Source organism: Pteronotus mesoamericanus, unplaced genomic scaffold (assembly GCF_021234165.1).
Source record: "Pteronotus mesoamericanus isolate MK-2021 breed Mesoamerican mustached bat unplaced genomic scaffold, CSHL_Meso_final scaffold_167, whole genome shotgun sequence".
NCBI lineage: Eukaryota > Metazoa > Chordata > Mammalia > Chiroptera > Mormoopidae > Pteronotus > Pteronotus mesoamericanus.
In genome coordinates, this window is record NW_026555308.1 from 15,090,523 (window position 1) to 15,110,781 (window position 20,259).

The window sequence follows — 20,259 nt, forward strand, 5'->3', positions numbered from 1 at the left end:
GAGTGTGGTGACTGTCCTCTGTAGAGGCCACCAACGGAAGCTGAACAGAGGAGAAACGATTAAGTGCTACACTCAAACACTGCTGTCAGCTACAAGATGAAGTTTTAAAGAACATTTTTTTCTCTCCCAAAAAAGTAAAAGAAGTGCCCAAAAATGATAGTTACATGTCAAAAGGACACAGGAGTAAGTTATAAGGCGCTCCTACTGGCTAAACCCAGGATAACCTGAGAATAGAAATAATGATAGTAAATAATTATAATTTATTGAATAAAAAAGTATATAAATCCATCTGATATAAATTAATGAATTAATGAGAAGGGAAACGTCTTCAGCATGGTAGAAATCCAACTAAAAATATAAAAAGAATAATGGAATTCGAACTAAGCGCCATTTAGCAACCATCATAATTACCATTGATTCAGGCAAGAATTATCAGTAGATGCTAAAACCAGTGGATAAAAGTTTGAAGAGGAGCAAAATATTTACAGAATCTCAAAATATCTTCTACACAAGATACTTATTAATTACAGGAGAAAATAGTAATTTTCTAGTGGAAATTACTGGTAGACAACCACCTTAACCAAATTGTCAAAATTAACATTGCCAGTAATGGAACTAGTCAACATTGTGTGCCTCCTGAATGATTCGTTGAGAACCCGGCATCCCCTTTCATACTATTCCTACCAGAAGTGCATAGTGCGAAGCTACTTAGGAGGAGAAATTAGACAAGCCCAAACTGAGGTTTATTCTCAAGATAACTAGCCTACACTTTTCAAAATCTCAGTGTTATGAAATACAAAGAAAGGCTTGGAAAATGTTACAGATTAGAGGAGACAAAAGATACAAGACAACCAAATGGAGTGTATGATCTTAAATTTTCTTCTATTATAAAAGACATTATTAGAACATTTAGTGGAATTTGAATAATTACATAGTTTGACAACAGTACTGTACCAGTGTTAATTTTCTGATTTTGATTGTTGTACTGTTGTTATATGAGAATTCCTTGTTTTTTAGGAAATAAATACCAAAATTTTTAGGTATAAAGGGGTATCATGTCTGCAACTTACTGTTAAATGGTCCAGAAAAATTATAGAGAGCAAGAAGAAGAGAGAAGGAAAGGAAGAATTCTTTAATTATTCTTGCAACTTTTCTTTAGTCTGAAATTATGTCCAAATTTTTTACATTTAAAAAACAGTAATGAGGTAGCTCTCTCTGTCCTAATAAGCCTGAGATGGAAAAATTTCCAGCATTAATTGTTAAGTTAAAAAACAGTGTATAAAATGTTACCTTTGAAATAAAAAATAAAATGTGAGAGGTAATAATCCATATTCATATTTGCATTCAGAATAATTCTGGAAAAATACAAAAACTCTAAGTAGTGATTATCCATTAGGAGTAGAGCTGGACAGAGAGGAAAGAAGCCTGAGAGAGATGACTGTTACTAAATCTTTTTAATATGTTTTTGTTTCTACACTATATTAATATATTATCTACCTTAAAATAGAATTCAAATAAGGATATGAAAACAAAGAAAAAAGAAGAAACAGGTAACAAGTGCAAGATCATTAAAAACTATAGAAGGAAGGAGAAACCATAGGCAAAGTACTGATTAAGCCAGCCAAAAAGAACTACAGATGTGGATATTAAAGAAAGTAAACTGAAATTCATAATTTTACTCACCCTGGTGCTTAAGAGGCATGGGGGAATTTGAATAGAATTTAGAAATAAAAATCACAAAAGGGAAAATATTACAGAAGCAGAAAAGACATCTGTTCTTATGGTGGAAAGAGCATATAGGCTTTAGAATAAGATCTAAGATGAAATTCTGTTCTGTTGTTTACTACCTGTATGTCCTTGGATAAATAAATTTCTCCCAGCCTCAATGACTCATCTCTAAATTGCATATATCATTGAATTATAATATATTTTAGAAAGATATGTTATCAAAACATGAAAATTAATTTAAATGAAATATCAATATTGTACTTAAATATTGAATCTTAACTTATGGGAAAGAGCACTTATTTGAAACACCACACTCTACTTATTCTGAAGAACTGAGGAGTTATTGTATCCATGAAGTGGGTTTATTGGGGTGGGGAGTGTTGGGTAGTAAAGGAGGAGAAGGAAGTATAGATATTGGTTGTGTGTCTGTGTCTATCTCATAGAGCGAAAGGGTTGTTTAAAAAGCATTGATAATGGAGGAAATATAGAGGTTACCCTTTTTATTTGAAATTATTAACTGTTTCAGGCAGTTCATTTTACTGATCTCAGCATGCATCATGTACTTTCTACTCTTAACCTGTTTGGCCTTGTTGCTTTTGTTTTTTTTCTTTTTTCTAAATGAATTTATTGGGTGTAATCCACTGAAATAACCTCTCTCCTCTTCTGTCGAAAGCTTAAACCCTTTTAAGGACCACACAAAATATACCAACTTAATACCTACTTTCACTGTTTCAACGTATCCTGAATTCTATCATTTATCATTTCTGAAATCTTATAGCATGAACTTCCCATTATCATTTTTTAATTGTTTGGATGATATATTCTTTTTCCTGCAATAGATTATAAAAAGCTTAAAAGCAAGCATTATTTCATGCATTTTTTTTTAATGTATGGCTTGAAAGATGTTAGCGAGACAGACACTGATTGTTGTTTCAAAAATTTTAACCAGGATTAATGAGAGCCCTGGAGACTCTCGGCACAACAGCTGCTTAGACATCCTAACCTTTGTCTTCTGCTGTACCTTTTGCCCCTTCCCCTAAGGGCTCCAGTAAAATAAATAAATAAAAGGTCTCTGGCTGAGCAGGGGTGGACTTGATGTTTCAGGAATCACTGACATTCCAGGATGTGGCTGTGGACTTCACCAGTGAGGAATGGGACCAGCTGTACCCTGCTCAGAAGAACCTCTACCGAGATGTGATGCTGGAAAACTATAGGAATCTGGTCGCACTTGGTGAGAGTTGTTGTGTCCCTGTAAAACTGGAAATCATTCTAATGGGTTTATAGAAGTCCTCCCTTATCTGCAGGAGGTGCCTGAAACCATGAATAGTATTGAACCTTACATATACTATGCTTTTTCCTGTTCATACATACCTATGATAAAGTTTAATGCTTTTCCCATCTTATCTAAGCACTTACCATGCACTCCAGCCATAACTTTTGTGGTTTCAGGTACAACAAACAAAACTAGCATGAATTTCTTTTTCTTCACAATTTCATGAATAGAAGATGCATTCTTTTTTTTTTAAAGACATATTTATTCAGCATCATGATCAGACTATTACATTTAGCAATCAACAGCATGGGTGCAAAAAAAAGAATAAAGAAAAACTACATTAAAAATCATCTGTTGGAATACTTTACACTTTCCACAGAACAGAAACTAAAATAACCTGTTATACAATTAGTCACAAATACAGTCCTTGAGTTTTTTGCCCATTCATATGAGTATTGTCTAAAACACGTCTTCTTTGTAGCAGCCAGGCCCTGCCACCACTGTGCCTGGCTGAGTTCACAAATCTCTTGTAACCTGTAGTTTCCCTGTCACTTCTCTGGCTCTCCTCTCCTGCTAAGCTTTGTTTTCTGGCAGCAGTTAAAACCTTCTGCCACTGCCATAGCTACTGCTACTGCTGGAACCGCCATAGCCACTTTGGTTTCATGGTTTGAAAAAGTATTGGCCTCCACCACCATAGGGGCCAGAGCTTCTGCCTCCAAAGTTTCCTCCTTTCATGGGTCCAAAATTTGAAGAGTGATTGTTGTAATTGCCAAAATCATTGTAGCTTCCGCCACCTCCAAAATTGCTCCCATCATTACCAAATCCATTATAGCCATCCCCACTGCCACCATAACCACCACCACCACGGCTACCACCAAAGCCACCTTGACCGCTGAAGATGCATTCTTACCATAAATCTAAACAACCTCAGCATATAATTTTTTTATTTCCTTATTAAGTTGAAAATGTTCACCTTTTTACTTAAAGAAAGTATTTTATGGCTTCTATCTGGCATATCCAAATTGCCAGCATCGCTACTCTTGTGCTTTGGGGCCATTTTCATGTAAAATAAGTATTATCTAAACACAAGCACCTGGATATCAACACAGTCAATCTGATAACTGGGCTATTGTGTGACTAACTAGACTGGAGTATCTACAGCGTTGATATACTGAACAGAGAGATGATTCCTGTGATGGACAGGAAGAGCGAGATGGAGCCAGATTTGCACCATTACTCTGCATGTAGGACAGAAAAGTGTATGGGACTTAAGCTGACCTTAGAGTATACTAATCTTCCATCTCTTTGCTTATGGCAGGAGACGGCTTAAATAAATAACTTAAGTTGGTCATGAAAAAAACAAAGACTAACGAAGTTTGGAAATGAGTTCTGAGAGAAATATTTTTTGTTTCCAGTATAAACGTCTGAGACACATTTTTTTCCCATAAATAGGGCATCAACTTCATAAGCCAGAGGTGATCACTCAGTTGGAGCAAGAAGAGCAGTGGATGATGGAAAGAAACAGCCCGCTGGACACTCATCCAGGTGAGAAGCAGGCATTTTAGTATTTGCTACTAAGTGAAGGGAAAAAGTCACTTTTGAACTACTTGACTGAGTGTGCTCCTAATATCTCTCTCTGGGATTTAAAGAATACTGAAGACTTTTAAAAAATCTGGTTCATATTTGACTTTTTCCCAAAGTGGAAATGGCTTTTTTATTTTTTCTGATTAAATAGGTAGTATATACTTATTATTTATAAATTTACACAACACCGAAGTTATTTTGAAGGTATTAGTTTGATGTCCATATATATCTTGATGTTGCAAATCTCCACATAGCACTTTCTATTTTTTATTCACACATTCTCTCTTGATGTTCTTTAAATCTTTCTTTTCCATATCAAAAATCCTCTGTCATTTTTACCTACTTTTAATTTTTTCTTTTTCCTTTCATTATCAAAGCCTTTAAACTTATCTAAAAGCCATGGCCCTGGTTCTTGCTCTCATGTCACTTTTATGATATATCCTTCTTATAACTAAAATTGTTTTCTTGGAGATTACCACTGACTCCCTTCCAGTCAAATCCAATGGCTAAGAAACCACAGTTACTATCTCCTCTGATCTTGTATATGACTGTGTTTACCTTTTTGAAATTTTCTTCTACCCTGGCTTGTGATACATACTGTACTTGCCTTTTTCAGCCTTTCTCCTGTATCTTTTACCTGCTCCTGTACTACCTTCTCTCCCTCTTTAGTCTTCTAAAGGTGTGTATTTCTATGGACTTGCTGGTCCATTCTGTAGTACAATGTTTTTAAGTAGCCTTATATATAGTAGTCAGTTTCCCCCATTTCTACATTTCTAGTCTAAGTATTTTACCCACATTCTCTTTCCAGATTTTAGATTATATTTTTACTTATGAATGTCATGCTATTATTTAATTAATTACCATATTTCAGAACCTGGATCTGTTGACTGTATACTCTCTTCTTTAAAACATTTCACTAAATATGAGACTTCTTGACCAAAAGAAAAACCTCCATAGTTCCCTATTTTTAGATAATACCTACAATGCTCTACCTGGGTTATATTAGCAAATAGTTGACTGCTACATGTATGCTATGTTCCACTCTGGCTCATTAAGCCAGCTAACCTGCCCCATCTCTATCTAGTTTCCCACTCTGATTCTTTGTTCTTGCACCTTGTTTCATCATTTGGACTTGGTCTTGTTTCATTCAAACTTCTGCTTTTTCGATTTGACTTGGACTTAGCTGACCTTCTTGCTTTTAGTGCTCTAGATTCTCTTAGGCAGGAAACTTTGTTCCTATTCCAGTCTCTTTAAACCTGAGTTTTGGCCTGACCAGTGCTGGCATTCCATGGGTAGAGGCTAATAATTAAAACGTTCTGTCAAGAACCCCTAGCACTTTCCTTGACAACAGTGGGTGATATTAATTCTATGAACCTCCATACCCTGAATCCCAGGAAGTAGGAAACTAAAGAAATTAAAAACTTCCTTTTCAGGTGAAATGCTAGGGTAAGCACCTGCAGCTGAAGGCAGAGCTGTTCTGTCCAACGGGTACATACGCTGCCACACCATCTCCCATTGTGGCCCTACCCACAGCTGGCCCTCAACTAGAAATAATTGCTAACTTAAGAAAATTTTCAGATATCATTATGCATCTATATGTGGATTTTCCAGGCTCTTGGTTCATAGATCAGCTTGAACAAGTGATTTTTTCACATCCTTCTTGTCAGGGACAGACAGGCTGGCCATCTTCTCCAAGAAGGCCACTTTTGTTCTTCCATTATCTTGTGAGATATAATCAATGGTTCCTCTGATGAGAATGTGGAAAACATTTCTATTGATCAAAAGACACATCGAATGACTTGACTTTTGTGACCTAATTCTGATGTATTCTTTGGGGTATTACCTGCCTTATTGTTGGTGAAGTCTGCTGATATTTATCTAGAAATTTCTTCCTAGCTAAGACGAGACCTGGAAAGTGTCCAGGGTATTTATCAACGTAAGGGTATTAACAAGAGAAATGATTGGGGACTGATTAGAAGAACAACCAATTTGTACATTGTCAAGTGAACAGAGGTAAAAAAGAAATGTAGAGCTAGTAAGGTACAGTACTCTCACAAGAAGCTAGAATGAGAAAGGTGGACAATAAAGAGAATATTTGCTAGAATAAGAAAGTAGTGTCAAAAGAAGATTGTTCTAAGCAGGAATGATTTTAGCTTATTGATAATGCTGAAGGGAAGGAGTCATTAGAAAGGATGTGTAGAAATAGATACAAAAGATGGATCACGGTTCTAGAAGACATGGGAGTGGGATTGGAGATAAAGAGATAAGGATGATTTTGTACAGAAATAAGTTTATTCATGGCAAATTTGGGGGAGCTCACACATAGTGACTTCTATTTTCTTAGCAAAGTAGGCGGTAAGGTCCTCTCTTGAATGTAAAGGAACTGGGAGGCCAAGGGGAGATCCTGAGAAGTACTTGCTATAGCTTCCTGAGGTCAATGGAAGCTGATCAAAGAATAGTAAAGGGATTACTGGGCAGTTTTAGGGACCCACATAAAATTTATATATATTTTTATATATATAAATATATATAATTTTATATAAAATTATATAAATAAATCATATATGTATATATCTATATCTATATATATAGTTTCTAATTTCCATGTGTATGCCATTTCTCCTGTTATATTCAGCACTGGAACAGGTTTATAGAGCCCAAGCTGAGGGCATGTTTGACTAGTGGAACTAAAGGGGGAAAATTGTGAAAGAGAGTTAGTTTAGGTGGTTTGACATAGAGGCCAAGAAGTGACAAGAAGTAAAGTAAGGTCTGAAGAGGACTGAAAACTGAAAGACAGCAAAAGAGTCAGAGAAATGGAGGTCTAGATGAGGTCAGAAAGCAAATAGAATGCGAACAGAGCATGAAGAGCCACTCACTGGGCAGGAAGGCACGACACTGAGTTTGAGATTTCTCAAATGGACGAAAGTTTAGAGTATAATTGTGGAGCCAGGTAAGTAGATTGTTGAAGAAGTGTGAAGGTAAATGCACAAACAACTACCAGTTAGAAAAATAAGATGGAAAAGAAGAGCTTCACTCAGTAACAATTAAAAAGATAAAGCATTTAGAAATAAACATTCAACAAGAAATGCACAATACACATGAGGAAAACCTTAAGACACTTCTGACAGATGCATAAATGAACTTGACTAAATGGACATACAAAGATTTCAATGGCTCTGCTATACATGTAATGTAACCCCATAAAAAAGAATCTACAAGGTTTTGGGAGGATCTAGATAAGTTCATTCTAAAGTTCAAGTGAAAAAACCAAAACTCAAAAATAATCAGAAAAACTCTGAAAGAAAGAACAATAAGGGGGATTATCTCTATGGATTATATGCAGTAAAATTTCTTGAATTAAAGCAGACCAACTGAATAGAATAGAAAAATCCAGAAATAGGGCCATATACATGAAGGAGTTTAATTTTTGCCATATGATGTGATGTGATGTGATGTGATGTGATGTGATGTGATGTGATGTGATGTGATACAACATGACATGATATATGACATAACATGATATATGTAATTATTTCAAATTAGGAGTGAAAAGTAGAGATCTTAATAAATGGTATTAAGATAACTGACATTAAAAATGTAGACCTCAAAATAAATAGTGGGCAGTCATCTGGAAAGAGAGAAAATTGTGTCCATAGCTTACCCCTTAAACCAAAATAAATTACAAAGGTGTCAAGATCTTAAATGTAAAACATGAAACCATAGGAGACCTGGAAGAAAACACAAGAGAAATCTTCTGTAACCTTAAAATGGGGAAGTCTTTTCTGACTGTGATTCAAAATTTAGAAGCCATTAAAAAGATCTATATATTCAATACACACAAATCCCAAATTCTGCATGGTACAGAGTAATAACCAAAGCAAAAAAGATAAATAGAAATGGGGGAAATATTTAAACAGCATCTCCACATGCTCCCATATACATCCCTTGATCAGAGTCTTGTCTACCCTCCTCTATGGCAGTTGTGGCCATGTCTACTACCTGAGGGCTTAGGTTAGGTGAGAAGTTCAGGCAAAAGGACTAGAGTTTGTTCTTCAAAACTGCTTTGAAGCCCAAGATAATCATTGTCTCAATCTGGAGTCTAGACCCTGTCCCCTGGCATCCAGCTGGAATGTAGATAGGCAACCCTATGACTGAAGACCTGATGTGTTTTCAGGGTATCCATAGTAGGGGAGCAATCTTTTGCAGTCCATGCACAATCACTCCTCCTGGGTCAGTAGGTGGCAAGTCTGTCAACCAGCAATAGAAGTTTTCACTTCATAAATTACGTAAATGCCTAACCATATGCTGTAGACCTGAAATGTTAAGTTGGAAAGAGTATCTAAGGACATGGACAATATTTCAGGTGTGATGTTAATGGAAAAATCTGGTTGGTAAATAAATTTGTTTTTGTAAAATATATGAATGTGTTAATACATACATAGAAAGACTAGCAGAGTATCATAATTTTAAAAAGGGAGTTTTTCTTTTTCCCTGAAAGAGGCAAGCCACTGAAAGAATGAAATCAACAAAAGGGGCCATGAGCATGTTGGTCAGGCTTCCATGTTTCCAGGGATAAACAAAAGTTCTGGAGGTTAGACATTAGGGAATGAGTGCCCTGACCTCTGCTCCTAGGCAGTAGGAGTCTAGAGCTCCATTCCTACCGGCAGTTCCAGGATCTAGCTCTGCAGCCTACGGATCCTGGTGCTAAGAGAATATGATAGACAGTCTTCAGAGCCAGCCAATCATTCCAAACATTTTAAACCAAAGCTCCTGGGCAAATAAAAGCTTTGGGGCCAAAAAGAAAGTGGTCCAGTTGACAATTTGGTTGAAATGATAAATTGGTTTAAAATGAATTTTCTTTTTTTTAATTTAAAAATCATGTTTATTCTATTACAGTTGTCTCAATTTTTCCCCCTTTTCCCTACTCCACCATCCCACCCCCTACCCTGCTCCCACAGTCAATTCCCACTCTGTAGTCCATGTCCATGGATCATTCATACATGTTTTTGTCTAGTCCTTTGTACTTCTTTCCACTACTGTCCTCCTTCCCCATCTCCTCTGGTCACTTTCAGTCTGCCCCATATTTACATGCCTGTGGTTTATCTTGTTTGTTAGTTTATTTTGTTGAATAGATTCCACTTACAGGTGAGATCATATGGTATTTGCCTTTCACCAAATGGCTTTATTCACTTAGCATAATATTCTCCAGGTCCATCCATGTTGTCACAAAAGGTAGGAGTTCGTTCTTTCTTTCTTTCTTTCTAAAAAATGCAGATTGATGTTATTTATTTTTTAAATGTCAAAATCCATTATAAAATATTACAAATTTTAAATCCTTTATAAAGTCTCAGCAATTAAAACAACATGACACCAGCACAGAAATAATCAAGTAGATCAATGACATAAGACGAGCACTCTACAAACAGATGCATATATCTAACAGTGTAATATATGATTAAATTCATATTTCAAATCAATGGGGAAAATAAGGCTTATTCAACAAATAAAGTGCATGGACCACTATTACTTGAAATAAAACAAGTAGAGAACCCTATTTCACACATGATACAAAAAATACTAAGGTGAGTTAAAAATCAATATGTAAAATCTGAGGAGTTTTGGGAGAAGATACAAAATAATATTTTTCTTACCCTGAAGTAAAATATTCAAACCCAGAAGCTATAAAGTAAAATATTGATAATATGACCAGAGTAAACATTTAAGACTATACAGTAATATACATAGAGAAAGTTAAAGGACAAGTAATAGAACAGGAAAGTATTTGCAACACAGCTAAAAAAGGGTTAATAGTTTTTGTTGTTTTTCTGAGGGGGCAAGGGGGGAAATTCTACAAACATTTAGTCAAAAAATGGAAAAAGAAAACCGGAAAGTCATTTAAAGCTTTTTATAAATAATAGAAATAGGCAAGAAATGTACAAAAACAGGTTTAGTTTCAACAAATAATAAAGTAACAATTAAAATAACACATCATTGTCACAATCAGATTAATAAGTATTAAAAATATTGGTAATATCAAGTATTGGTGACTGTGAAAGGAACTGGGTATTCATAAACTCTTTTTCTTCATCTTCTTAAAGCAGGCCCTTTAGCATATTTTGCAATGCTGGTTTGGTGAAGTTGTATTCTTTTAGCTTACTTTTGTCGGGGAAACTCCATATTTCGCCTTCCGTTTTAATTGAAAGTCTTGCTGGGTACAGCAGTCTTCGTTGCAGGCCTTTGCTTTTCATGACTTGGAGTACTTCTTGCCATTCCCTTCTGGCTTGTGGTGTTTCTGTTGAGGAGTCAGCTACTAGCTGTACCGGGGCTCCCTTATATGTTACTACCTCTTTACCCCTTGCTGCCTTTAGGATTCTCTCTTTGTCTTTGATAGTTGCCATTTTAATGATGATGTGTCTTGGAGTGGGCCTCATTGGGTTCCTCTTGAATGGGACCCTGTGTGCTTCCTGGACTTGTGTGACTTTTTCTCTCCTCAAGTTAGGGAAGTTTTCCAACATTACTTTTTCAAACAGGTTCTCTATCCCTTGCTCCTCTTCTTCTCCTTCTGGTATCCCTATTATACGGATATTATTATGTTTCAGGTTGTCCTGCATTTCCCAGAATGCCTCATCATTCTTTTTTAGTCGTTTTTCATTTTCTTGCTCCTCCTGGGAGCTTCTTCCTACCTTATCCTTCAGCTCACTGATTCATTCCTCTCCTTCTGCTAGCCTGCTTTTGATTCCTTCCACTGTGTTCTTCAATTCAGAAATTGTATTCTTCATTTCTTATTTCTTATCTCTTTTTCCTTATTGATAGTTTCTATGTCCTTTTTCATGCTGGTATAGTTTGCAGTAAGTTCCTCGTAGTTTCCCTGTAGCTTTTTGTCATTCTCTCTGAGCTCACTGAGCTCACTGAGCTTCCTTAGAACCGTTGTTTTGTACTCAGTATCTGAGAGTTCACTTGCCTCTATTTCATGTTGATCTCTTTCTGGGGATTCCTCCTTTACCTTCAACTGGGGGTTGTTTCTTTCTCTTCCCATTATTTGTGAGACTCTTCTTTTTGCTTCTGCTTCTTCAATTGATCTGTCTTGATTTCCTGAGTTTGTGGTGTAAAATTCTATGGTAGGAGACCACTGCTTTTCCTGTCTTGATCCGCCTCTGATGATGTCAGATGTTGACAATGTCTGACCTTAGGCAGTCTGTTTGAGAATTCCAGGAATCTACTGTCTGTGGCCGCCTTCTTCAGTTGTTAATCTAGTCAGTCTTCACTCAGCAGGCCGGCTTAGACACCGCGGGGCAGGGCGGAGTCCTTCCTGGGGTTGGGGTTATTGTGTCCTCTCACAGTGCTGCCATTCAGGGGAGTGGTCTGCCTGAGCAAGATGGCTGCTGCTGCATGGGGGATGAGTCAGCACTGGGATCCTGCCATCTACTCTCTCAGTTCTCTCCCCATAGCCTCCTTCCCCAGTCTATCCTCAGGAATCTCTAGCCCACTCTATCCCCACCTTTGCCAGAGACCAGGGTGAGTGGCTGAAAATAAAAACTTATGCATTGGCCCTTTAAACAGCTCTTTGCATCTCCCGACACCTGTCTCTAGCAGAAAGCAACTCTGCTGCTTTTTGCAGCTGGCTGTTATCTGTGTACTTTGGACTCTGGTGCTGTAGGCTGGAGAGCCCCACTCATGTTTTAGACCCCGCTCTCTGGGGGGGATCCAACTGGTCATTTCAATATCTTTCTGATGCTGCCACCTGTGGGTGCCCAGCCTGCCTTCTCAAGCCTCTACCGCACTTCTTACCAGTTAGGTTGTGCTAAATCTGAGTCTTCTGTCTGTCCGAGGTTATAAGGCTCCTCTTCGCTATTGTTCAGTTGTTTGTTCTAGGTCATCTCTCCACAATTTAGTTCCAGACTTGTACTGGGAGAAGGTCAGTGTCACTTCCATTTACTCCTCTGCCATCTTCATTTCTCCTAAAATGAATTTTCTAAATCATTATTTTTAGTAATTTTTAGACCAGAGTCAGGTCTGTTTATCTTTTTGTACATTTTTGAGCATATTGATCTGTTTTTCACAATTTTTTGACTTGGACTTATTTTCTTTTTAATATTTATATTTCATGTTCGGTCAACAAACTATTCTACTGTAATGTTTTTAGTAACAGTAAGTTCAATATAACCTAAATGTGAGTTGATTAAAAATGCATTGGTATAGTACATCCATAAAATTAGATATTTTACAGTGCCTCAAAAATTATATGGAAATATATTTGATGACATGGAAATATGTTTATGATGTGTAGTGATGTAAAATAGCAAAATACAAAACAGTATTATGGTGTAATTTCTACATTATTTTTCCAGAGTTCCTGGTATAAGTATTGATGGTGCCCTCTTTTACTGTCAAGTGTCCTATTTAGGACAGTAATCAAGTGCACCATACCTAGAACTTTGATATACAGGCATACATGAGAGTTATTACAGGCTCAGTTCCAGAGCACCACAATAAAGCAAGTGACACTAAATTTATGATTTCCCAGTGCATGCGAAAGTTATGTTTACACTATATTGCAGTATATTAAGTGTGCAAAGCATTGTCTAAAAAAAAAGTACAAACTAAATTTAAAAATACTTCATTGCTAAAAAATGCTAACTACCATTGGGGATTTCAGCGAGGCATAATGTTTTTGCTGGTGGAGGGTTTTTCCTCGATTTTGATGGCTGCTGACTGAATAGGGTGGTGGTTGATGAAGGTTGAGGTGGCTCTGGCAGTTTCTTAAGACAACAGTGAAGTTTGAGGCATCAATTGACTGTTCCTTTCACAAACAATTTCTCTGTAGCATGCAGTGCTCTTTGATAGCATTTTACCCACAGTAGAGCTTCTTCCAAAATTGGAGTCAATCCTCTGAAACCCTGCTGCTGCTTTATCAAAGTTTATGTCACATTTTAAATCCTTTGTTGTCATCTCAACAGTCTTCACAGCATCTTCACCAGGAGCACATTCATCTCAAAAAACCACTTTCTTTGTTTGTCTATAAGATGTAAGTCCTCGTCCACTAAAATTTTATCATGAGATTGCAGCAATTCAGTCACATCTTCAGGCTCCGCTTCTAACTCTAGTTTCCTTGCTGTTTTCCACCATATCTGTAGTCATCCATAAGGGTTGGAATCAACTTTGTCCAACCTCCTGTTACTGTTGATATTTTGAATTCTTCCCATGAATCATGCATGTTCATAATAGCATCTAGAATGGAGAGTCCTTTTCAGAAGGTTTTCAACCTCCTTTGCCCAGATCCTTCAGAGGAATCACCATCTATGATAGCTATAGCCTTTATGAGATATACTTCAATAATAATACCTGAAAGTTAAAATTACTCCTTGATCCATGGGCTGCAAAATGGATGCTGTGTTAGCAAGCATGAAAATAATATTACTGTCATTGTATAGTTTCATCAGAGCTCTTGAGTGACCAGGTACACTGTCAATACGCAGTAATATTTTGAAAAGAGTCATTTTATCTGAGAAGTAGGTCTCAACAGTGGCCTTAAATTATTCAGTAAACCATATTGTAAATAACTGTGCCGCCACCCAAGCTTTGTTGTTCTATTTACAGAGCACAGGCAGAGTAGATTTAGTGTAATTCTTAAGGCCCCTAGAATTTTTGGAATGGTGAGTGAGCACTGGCTTCAAGTTAAAGTCAAGAGCTACATTATACATTGGCCTTTAACAAAAGAGGCTGCCTTTTGAAGATTTGAAGTTAGGCATTAACTTCTCCTCTAGTATGGAAGTCCTAGGTGACATCTTCCTCCAATAAAGGGTTGTTCCATCTGCACTGAAAATCTGTTTAGTGTAGCCACCTTTATTAATTATCTTAGCTAGATATCCTGGATAATTTGCTGCAGCTTCTACATCAGCACTTGCTGCTTCACCTTGCACTTTTATGTTATGGAAATGGCTTCTTAAACCTCATGAACCAATCTCTGACAGCTTCATACCTTTTTCCTGCAGTTTCCTCACCTCTCTTAGCCTTCAGTAAAATTGAAGAGAGTTGAGTTAAGTCTGCTCTGGATAAGGCTTTGGTTTAAGGGATCCTGTGACTGATTTGATATTCTATCCAAACCACTAAAACTTTCTCTGTATCAGCAATAAGGCTGTTTCTCGTTCATACGTTCACTAGAGTAACACTTTTCATTTCATTTAAGAACTTTTTCTTTCCATTCACAACTTAGCCAACTGGCACAAGGAGCCTAGCTTTTGCCCTAACTCATCTTTCAACGTGCCTTCTTCTCTAAGCTTTATCTTTTCTAGCTTTTGATTTAAAGGAAGAGATGTGCAACTCTTCCTTTCACTTAAACACTTAGATGCCATTTCTATTAATTGGACTAATTTCAAGATTCTTGTGTCTCAGGGAATAGGGAGGCCCAAGGAAAGGGAGAGAGGGGAAAGGCCAGTCAATATAGCATTCAGAACACAGACAGCATTTGTAGATTAAGTTCACTATCTTACACAGGTACAGTTCATGGCACCCCAAACAATTACAATGGTAACCTCAAAGAAAACAGATCACAGATGACCATATCAAATATAATAATAGTGGAGAAGGTTGAAATACGGTGAGAATTACCAAAATGTGACACAGAAAAACAAAGTGAGCAAATGCTGTTGGAAAAATGGTACTGATAGACATGCTCAATATAAAGTTGCCACAGACCTTCAATTTGTAAAAACCTCAACATTTGCGAAGTGCAATAAAGTGGAGTGCAATAAAATGAGGCAACCCTGTACATTTCCTGAGGTCAGAAGACCAAGAACAGTGCATTACTCAACTTTGAGAAAGCTAAAGCAGTAATGAAACAGCTTTGGTAGGTGAGCCAGTAGAAGCTGTTGAGTTAGGATCAGTGTGCACTACTACACAAGTTTGTTGGGACAGGTTCTCATGGGTGTTCTTCATGAGTCAGCCAGCATGATCCTGGATCTTGTCCAATAGGATTTATGCCCTAGGGTTTCTTCCAAGGGGCAGCCCAATGTAGAGATGTATCTATCTAGATCATAGAAATGACAGGAGAGAGAGTCTCCCAAGAGTCACAAAGTTCCCAAAAGTGAGTCTGTTCAACCATCAGCTAGGCTGAGAATATGAATCTACCCAGTTATACAAAAATTGGCCTATCTCCTAATCCCTCCTCCTTCCACACAGCTCCTAACCTCCAACTCTTGTTAGAATGGAACTAAACAACAATAGTGAGTGAAAGAAGAGGTAAGCAGGGGAATAGTGAAGTGAGAAAGGAAGAGAATAGAGTCAGAGAAAAGACAAGTACGGAAAGAAAAGAGTTGGGGGCGGGGTCACCAGGAAGAGAATAGAGTAGGAGAAAAGGCAGGTAGGGAAAGAGAAGAAGAAATGTGACTCTAACAGACCCAGAGGCGGGGAAAGAGATTAATTTTGGAGCTTTGATTATTACACGTACCTGAACATTTTAATTAGTTAGAAGAGAATGTGTTTGTGACAATGTAACAGGAGTATCAATTTATTACATGAGAATTAGGGGAAGAGTCCTGGGACCTGCCCAAATCTTCATCTAGAAGCAGAGGAATAATTCCTCCACTAAATAAATTTTAAAGTGGTAGGAGATTGAAATGAAATTTTGTTTTTACCACATCCATGAGTCATGCTTGTTCAAAATATGGTTTACATTTATATTTGTGTGAACATAGGAAAAGTCTGGCAAGATAGGTCCAAACTACTAACAATAATTATCTCTAAAGTATAGAATTCTTTATGTATTTCCACATTATTTGAATATATTACTATATGCAAGTGTTAGTTTTATCATTTTAAACAAAAGATTAAAAATAGGAAGAAATATTTTTAAATAAATAAATAGGTGTCCTTTCAAAAGAATAATCCACAGATGAAACTTGTCTTCTCTAAATACAATCATTCCTCTAATATCCCCCACCTCTGAACACAGACCTTTCTCTGATATTTCTTATTCTCCTTTCCATTTCCTTTCAACTATTGATACTCCTGGATGATCTCTTCTTTTCATGGTTATCACACATACTTTAAAATTCCCCCCCCCGCCCAGCTCACTGCTTCTTGTTATCTTTTTATAGCCTTTCCACTTGTCATGTGGCCACATTTTAAAACTTTTCAACGCCACAAATGCCTTGTTTGCATTCTTATAAGTTTCATTTGGTAATTCATTATGCAACATTTTTTTTCCAAAACATAGAAGATGCTGCAAAGTATTTGTATGTTCTGAATTCCTTTTGTTTTTTGTCATTAGAAGTAAACATTATGCTGTAAACCCCCATTTACTGTTTTTTTTTAATAAGTCTAGTACCTGGCACCATACATAGTTACTACAATATTATTGACTATATTCTCTATGCTGTACTTTACATCCCCATGACTATTTTGTAACGACCAATATGTACTTCTTAATTTGTTCTGAATTTCTTTTAGATGGGGAAAGTATACCTGAAGTCAAAATATTAACTCCAAACCAGAATATTTCTGATGAAAATCAAACCCATGACATGATAATGGAGAGACTAACAGGAGACAATTTCTGGTACTCCATTTTAGGAGGACTCTGGGATTTTGATTACCAGTTAGAGTTTAACCAAGAAAACCAGCAGAGACATTTAGGACAAGTATCTTTCACCCAAAAAAAGATCACAAAGGAGAGAAGTTTTGAATGTAATAGATTTGGGGAAAACTATAAAATGCACTCAAATCTTATTATGCATCAGAAAATTTCTTCAATTAAAATACCCCTTATTTCAGACACACAAGGAAATAACATCAAACATAATTCAGAATTGATTTACTATCAGGGAAACTATGTAAAAGAGAATACTTATGAATATAATGAGTGTGGGAAAATCTTCAATCAACATATTCTTCATACTAATCATATTCATACTGAAGAGAGACCCAGTGAATGTAGGAAGGCCTTCAGCCACAACTCATCATTTACCCAACCTCAGATAGTCCTTACAGGAGAAAAGCCCTATAAATGTGATGAATGTGGGAAAAGATTCAGCCAGAGGATACATCTTATTCAACATCAGCGAATTCATACAGGAGAGAAACCTTTCATATGCAATGAATGTGGGAAAGCCTTTCGTCAACATTCATCCTTTAGTCAACATCTGAGGATTCATACCGGAGAGAAGCCCTACAAATGTAATCAATGTGGCAAAGCCTTTAGCCGTATCACGTCCCTTACTGAACATCATAGACTTCATACTGGAGAGAAACCTTATGAATGTAGTTTTTGTGAAAAAGCCTTTAGCCAGAGGACACATCTTAATCAGCATGAGAGGACTCATACAGGAGAGAAGCCCTATAAATGTAATGAATGTGAAAAAGCCTTTAGCCAGAGCGCACACCTTAATCAACATAGGAAAATCCATACTCGGGAGAAATTATTTGACTATAATAAATGTGAGAAAGTTTTAAGCCAAACTACTTCACTTAGTCAGCAGCACATATCTCATGGAGGGGGAAATCATATGAATATATAAATGTAGGAAATTTTTTGTCAGATCTTTACATCCAATTCAATATCAAATTATTCATAGTGGAAGTTTATAAACATTCAATGTATAGAAATCAAATAAATTTAGACCTTAAACTAGTAACATATTATATTCCGAGGGGAGGATATAGTGAAAATAATTTATTTTATAAACAAGATTACATTAGGAGTCATGTTCCAAATCTGATATAAAACTTTTTTATGTATTGATTATTTTAGAGAGAGGAAGGGAGAAAGAGAGGGAAACATCAAGTTTGTTGTTCCACCCATTATGCATTCATTGGTTGATTCTTGTATGTGCCCTGACTTGGGATTGAACCTGCAACCTTGGTATATCAAGTCAATGCTCTAACCAATTGAGCTACTCAGCCAGGAAAAAACGTTTTTAATGACCAGAAATTTTGTAGGAAATAACCTGTGATTATTCACCTGTAAGTTTTATGGTATAAAGTTTTTTAATTATATAAACATTGTTTAATCAAGATAATAATGTAGTGTAACTAGTCTCGTAACTTGAAATAAACCGAAAAGAGCAATGGTTTCCAAACTTCCATCATTTGTATGCGTCCTTTGTAGTTTTTACCATATTTAGTGTTTATTTAATAAAGGGACTCAATTTTTAGCCCTTTTCTAGGAAATTTTATTTATGAAAACTGAGTGTTACATGCTAATTATATTTTGTCTAATTTCCATCAAAGTAAATATATAACTTTGAATTTTAAAAAATTCATTGTTGTATCACCTAAATCTGTTCCACTGAGAAACAATATGATAATAATCTGTTATTTTATTTTTTAGCAATACTTTCATTATTCTCATCAAACAAATCCTAGGACCACTTTTAAAAATCTTGGAGGAGACTGAAGATTATGTTGATGAAATTTGAAAAGTGATTCAGAGAAGTCTGCCTTTCTATCATGTTCTGGTTTTAAATTTACCTATAACAAACATAAACTATTAAATTAAAATTGTTATTTTTGCTATACTTAAAGATTTGAATAGAGAGAAATGTTTTTTTCTTTTTAATAATGTCCAGGGGCTAAGATTCCCTATGCCTCCCAGCACCACTGTGGAAGAAAAGAAGTAGCAGACTGTACCAGAGTGAGCTCTGGTACAAAGTTGAGGCTAAGGACCAGAACAGTGTCTTAGTGTCTTATATAAGCAACTGAGGAAATACTACTAATTGGCTTAATAATTCATTTTATTTTTTGAGATATATTTATGTAACACCTTTTCCCAAAAAGAATTTAGGTGACTTAATTTGATTTTTATGATTACTGCCTTGTTTGACAAAAATCACATTTTGATGTTACAAAGCATTATAAACTGTCATAAGCCATAAACAGCTGTAACTGTGAGGCTGCTTGAGTTTCTTGGCTTTGCATTTTTCCCTCATACTTCTCAAGCATGGCTAAAGAGACTATGAGGCTAAGGTAGGAACGAAGTTTCCTTGTTTTCCCACCTTTCTTCTACTATATCTCGCAATTCAAGGTTTCCCTGATGCTCTTCCCTGTGAATGGCTAGATTTTATAGTTCCTAAGCCAAAGCTGAAATGATTTAAAGACTTTCAAAAATTAAAATACTAAAATCCAAGAAATTAATAAAGTGAACTCATTCCATCACAGAATTTAAACTTCTCAAAGTACTTGTACTCATATGTCCCACACACTGGTGGATGGGAAATATTTAATAAAACCCCAAGTTAGAATAGTCATGAAGGATGTTTAATAGTATTTTTGTGTTCAAGTATCACTGTAGTGGAGATCCATTTTCAGGGTGGATCAATTCTGAAAGTATCTTTTCACCAAAAGTAACTACATTTAACGTCCATTTGCCATAAGAAAGCAGCGTATAGGGCGCTATACTTCAGGAAGAGAGGGAGTGAGCCAAGGTGAAGTCTGATAGCAAAGGTATGTATTAAAAAAGTGATGATTAATTGCAATTGGTAAAGACTTTGATCAAAGTTTAGTTTCACAACCAGAATAAAAAACCTGAATATTCCAAAAAGAGCACTATGGGCTCCAATGTGAGACAGTTTATCTCGGGGTAGGTGAAAAACACAACAATATGGGATTTTTAGAAGAGGGTCAGCAGAATTTGGACAATCCCAGAAAAGAAGTGTCTGGACTAAATCAGACCACAGTTG

The 20,259-nt window shown here is 36.3% G+C and overlaps 1 protein-coding gene across 1 annotated transcript; it reads left to right on the top strand.

Moving 5' to 3' along the window:
* The first annotated feature begins 2,823 nt into the window (after positions 1-2,823).
* Positions 2,824-18,099, top strand: ZNF713 (zinc finger protein 713). Its single transcript, XM_054589152.1, has 3 exons — positions 2,824-2,959; positions 4,454-4,546; positions 17,033-18,099. Exons 1-3 carry the CDS (start codon positions 2,824-2,826, stop codon positions 18,097-18,099), a joined length of 1,296 nt encoding a protein of 431 aa, XP_054445127.1.
* The last annotated feature ends 2,160 nt before the right edge of the window (positions 18,100-20,259 follow it).

Excerpts from the sequence above, each read along its gene's own strand:
- ZNF713 (XM_054589152.1), top strand. The coding sequence starts at position 2,824 with ATGTTTCAGGAATCACTGACATTCCAGGATGTGGCTGTGGACTTCACC. Across the intron at positions 2,960-4,453 it reads TAGGAATCTGGTCGCACTTG|GGCATCAACTTCATAAGCCA; the intron begins GTGAGAGTTGTT and ends TCCCATAAATAG. Across the intron at positions 4,547-17,032 it reads CCCGCTGGACACTCATCCAG|ATGGGGAAAGTATACCTGAA; the intron begins GTGAGAAGCAGG and ends AATTTCTTTTAG.